Source organism: Durio zibethinus, chromosome 8 (genome assembly GCF_047325235.1).
Source record: "Durio zibethinus cultivar Kanyao isolate XHJ-2024 chromosome 8, ASM4732523v1, whole genome shotgun sequence".
Lineage (NCBI taxonomy): Eukaryota > Viridiplantae > Streptophyta > Magnoliopsida > Malvales > Malvaceae > Durio > Durio zibethinus.
Genome location: NC_143169.1, coordinates 26,163,960 through 26,167,722, shown reverse-complemented (window position 1 = coordinate 26,167,722; position 3,763 = coordinate 26,163,960). Strand labels below are relative to the sequence as shown.

The 3,763-nt window shown below is 43.3% G+C and overlaps 1 protein-coding gene across 1 annotated transcript; it reads left to right on the top strand.

Moving 5' to 3' along the window:
- The first annotated feature begins 713 nt into the window (after window positions 1-713).
- On the top strand, window positions 714-3,541 carry LOC111278273 (uncharacterized). The gene is made up of 2 exons (XM_022864884.2): window positions 714-2,347; window positions 2,928-3,541. Exons 1-2 carry the CDS (start codon window positions 944-946, stop codon window positions 3,315-3,317), a joined length of 1,794 nt encoding a protein of 597 aa, XP_022720619.2. The 5' UTR covers window positions 714-943; the 3' UTR covers window positions 3,318-3,541.
- The last annotated feature ends 222 nt before the right edge of the window (window positions 3,542-3,763 follow it).

Genomic DNA, 3,763 nt, shown 5'->3' with positions numbered 1-3,763 from the left:
AGTGGCATCGTAGGGAGTGAAATCCGTTAGGGTTTGGTCCTTGTTGCCGGAGACATAATTCCCTGTTCTTAGGTGCGCTTGGTCACGACAAAATTCTTTTCTTGTACTCTCTTTCTTTTCCATCTTTCTTATGCCCCACAAAATCATTCCATTTCTGATTTCACTCATTTATTTATTTTGGTTCAAATTCATATATCCACTGCTCACTCATGTTCCATTTCCTTTTTATATTCTAGTTGTGGGAAAACCAAACCAATAATTTCTCACCAAATAAGCTTCCCTGGTTTTAACATTTGGTCAATCTCTCTCTCTTTCTCGCTCTCTTTTAAGAATAACAGGCAAAGAGTTTTAAAGTAATTATTGTCCAAATGATTGAGTTTGAGCTGAGGGAATTCAAAATTCTGAGCAAAAATTAAAGATTCTGTCAAATTTTAGAAAATACTAGCATCAAAAGAGTTGTAAAAAGGCTATCCTCTGACCCAGTGATCTCATTAGTGTAGCTCAAAAGAATTGAAGACAACCGCTAGATTGGTAAAACATCAATGGGACCGACCAACTACACCCCGTGATGTCACCAGAGCACAGCATCAGTACCATGCACTGCAGCTACACAATTATATCTATTTAAAAATTAAAAGAAACTGGAAAAGACAAACAATGAACCGAAGGTTAAAGGAATGGTGGTGGGGTTTGGTCTTAGACTGGACCTGTATTAGACTCGGGCATCAACAACAAAAGCCACGCCAGATTGCGTGTATCTTGTCCCTCTCCCTCTTTGCACGCCGCTCCATAAAATAATTTTACCAAAAGACAAATTTACCCCTCCCAATGCTAATAGCCTTTACATGTTCAATTTTGTTTTTCCTTCACTTTCAAAATTCAGACCAGGCTCCCTAGAATTCGCGAAATCAAATAGAAACAGTACTGAAAATTGAAACGAAAAATGTCCAGATCATCGTCAGCGTCCATGACGATGCCGTTTCCAGCTATCAAACCGGAGGAGTACAAACACAGCCCTGTCCACTACTCCGTTGTCTTGGGTGATCATGCGACTTTGACTCGACTGATTTCCACTCTACCAAAGCTAGCCGATCCTGCTCAGATCCACTCCGAGTGCGACTCACTGAGTCAAGAGCGCGTAGCAGATCAAATCTCCGCTGTTCTTGATCGCCGTGACGTACCCTTCCGTGAAACTCCTCTCCACCTCGCGGTCCGCCTCAACGACGCCACAGCTGCTAGAACACTCGCAGCTGCTGGCGCTGACGTGTCGCTTCAGAACGCTGCAGGCTGGAATCCACTCCAGGAAGCTCTCTGTCGCCGAAGCTCCGACATTGCGCTGGTTCTCCTAAAACTCCACCACCGCTCCGCCTGGTGCAAGTGGCGCCGCCGTTTACCTCGCCTAATTGCCGTCCTGCACCGAATGCGTGACTTCTATATGGAAATCTCCTTCCACTTCGAAAGCTCTGTAATTCCATTTGTCGGAAAAATTGCACCTTCCGATACCTACAAGATCTGGAAACGCGACGGTAACCTCCGAGCCGATACTTCATTAGCAGGCTTCGACGGCTTAAAAATCCAACGCACCGACCAAAGCTTTCTCTTTTTCGGTGATGGCGATCACCTCCATAACATCCCTTGCGGCTCATTGCTAGTCCTTAACCGCGACGTTCGCAAAATCTCAGACGCATTCGAAAATGCCAGAGCTCCGATGAGTGAATCCGATATCGCAGGGTTTTGTTCCCAAACGAGCGTGTACCGACCTGGAATGGACGTAACCAGAGCGGAACTCGTAGGAAGAACTAACTGGAGACGCCAAGAAAAAACAGAGAGCGTCGGTGAATGGAAAGCTAAAGTTTACGAAATACATAACGTGATCTTCAGCTTTAGATCACGAAAGGTTGCGAGTTCCGAAAACGACGTCGCGGGAAGTGAACAAGTGTTACCTTTAGAGCTTGACGAAGACGATGATGGTTTTTTGGTTTGTGAAAATCCGAAATTTGCTATGCCTGATAGGAGAAGGCACAGTAGCTTTGTAAGAGAGGAGAGAGAGTGGATTTCAGTTGGGAGGAAGAGTGTGGATGTTTTCCCTTCTTCAGCTGCGGCGGCTGTGCCTCCTAGAAGATCGACGACTTTTGCGACGACTACAACGGTGGTGCCACCTCCGCAAACTAAGGAGAAAGAGTACGTGAGAAGTTTACGGCCGTCTGTTTGGTTAACTGAACAGTTCCCATTAAAGATAGAAGAGTTGTTGCCGTTACTTGACATTTTGGCTAATAAAGTGAAAGCTGTTCGAAGGTTGCGAGAATTGTTGACTACCAAATTCCCGCCGGGGACATTTCCGGTCAAGGTAAGAAGGAAGTGTTTGTTTTGTTTTGCTTTTTTTTTTTTTTTCTTAAAAATGTTGGTCCACGTGGATGCATGTCTCCTTAGGAGGGTGTCTCTTTTTTGGGTCTTTTGATGCTTTAGGCAAGCAAGTGACCATCACTTTGCTTTGTCTTCTTCTCTGATTAGTGGAGAAGCTTTTTTTTTTTGGGAGAACTCCGTCTTCGGTTGGATTCGCTGACGTGGCTTCTCCCATTGGTCTGTTTTAGATCCAACGGTGATTCCGACCCACATCATCCGAGGTTTCTTTTTTCCTCATACAAGGCTTGCCTCGTCGGGCCCTGATTTTATTATCGGTCGGAGTCACATGATCCATCGTCGTTATGTGGACGAACCAATGATGATGACGTGTGATGATCATGGATGTCCAGGGAATCAGGTGGGATCAATGTGTTTGGGTGGTTCAACCGTTAAACTGTCCTTTACCGTTTGAATTGTAATTGTATTGAAATAGGGAGTAGTTAGAGACAACGAGGTGGGTTATAACAGTTTTTGATTGGTATGGCACTTCGGCTAAAAACATGATTACTTGTTTGGTGGGGCAGGTTGCAATTCCAGTCGTCCCAACAGTGAGGGTGATCATTACCTTCACAAAATTTGTTGAACTCCAATCAACAGAGCACTTCTACACTCCACTGTCAAGTCCTAGACATTTTTCTTATGGAGGAAGAGGCCAAACAGAGGAGGACCAAGAATCTGATAAGCATAATTCATCCTTACCATCATCGTCTTCCTCGTGGTCGTCGACGGCATGGTTGAGGCGAAGCAATAGTCAATCAGTGTCTGCGAGCAAGCAGCAGCAGCAGCATTGTAGTTCTTCTTCAATGGCACAACAAGCAGATCCTTTTGCTATTCCTAGTGGATATACTTGGACCAGTGTTGATGACAAGTCCAGGAAAATGAAGAAATCCAAGTCCACCAGGAAATCAAAGTGAAATGTGTTCAAAAACAGATTGGTTTACTGACTTGCGCCATGTTAGAATTTGATTGGGTTGCAACTTGCAATTTACAGTGTATATATAAAATCCTGCTGGAAATCATTGGTGCTGTTGGCTGTTGAGAACTTTGGCAACACTTTGGACGGAAAAGGCTAAAGTGGTTGACTAAATATTTTGTTGCACACAATTTTGTTTTATTGTAGTAATTCTTATTATGATTTTCTTGAATCTTTAAAGTTTAAACAAAATGATAAAAAAAAAAGTTTTTCAAATTTAGATTTCATGATTTAAAAGATTTGATCCAGAATGACGTCTACTCTATGCAATGACCTGCCTATTCATGAAATTAGAAACAGGCCAATGGCAACTTTACAGAACTTACATGATAAATGTAGGTTAATTCTCTCTCTTAACTAAATCCCAACCACTTAAAAGGACTCAAC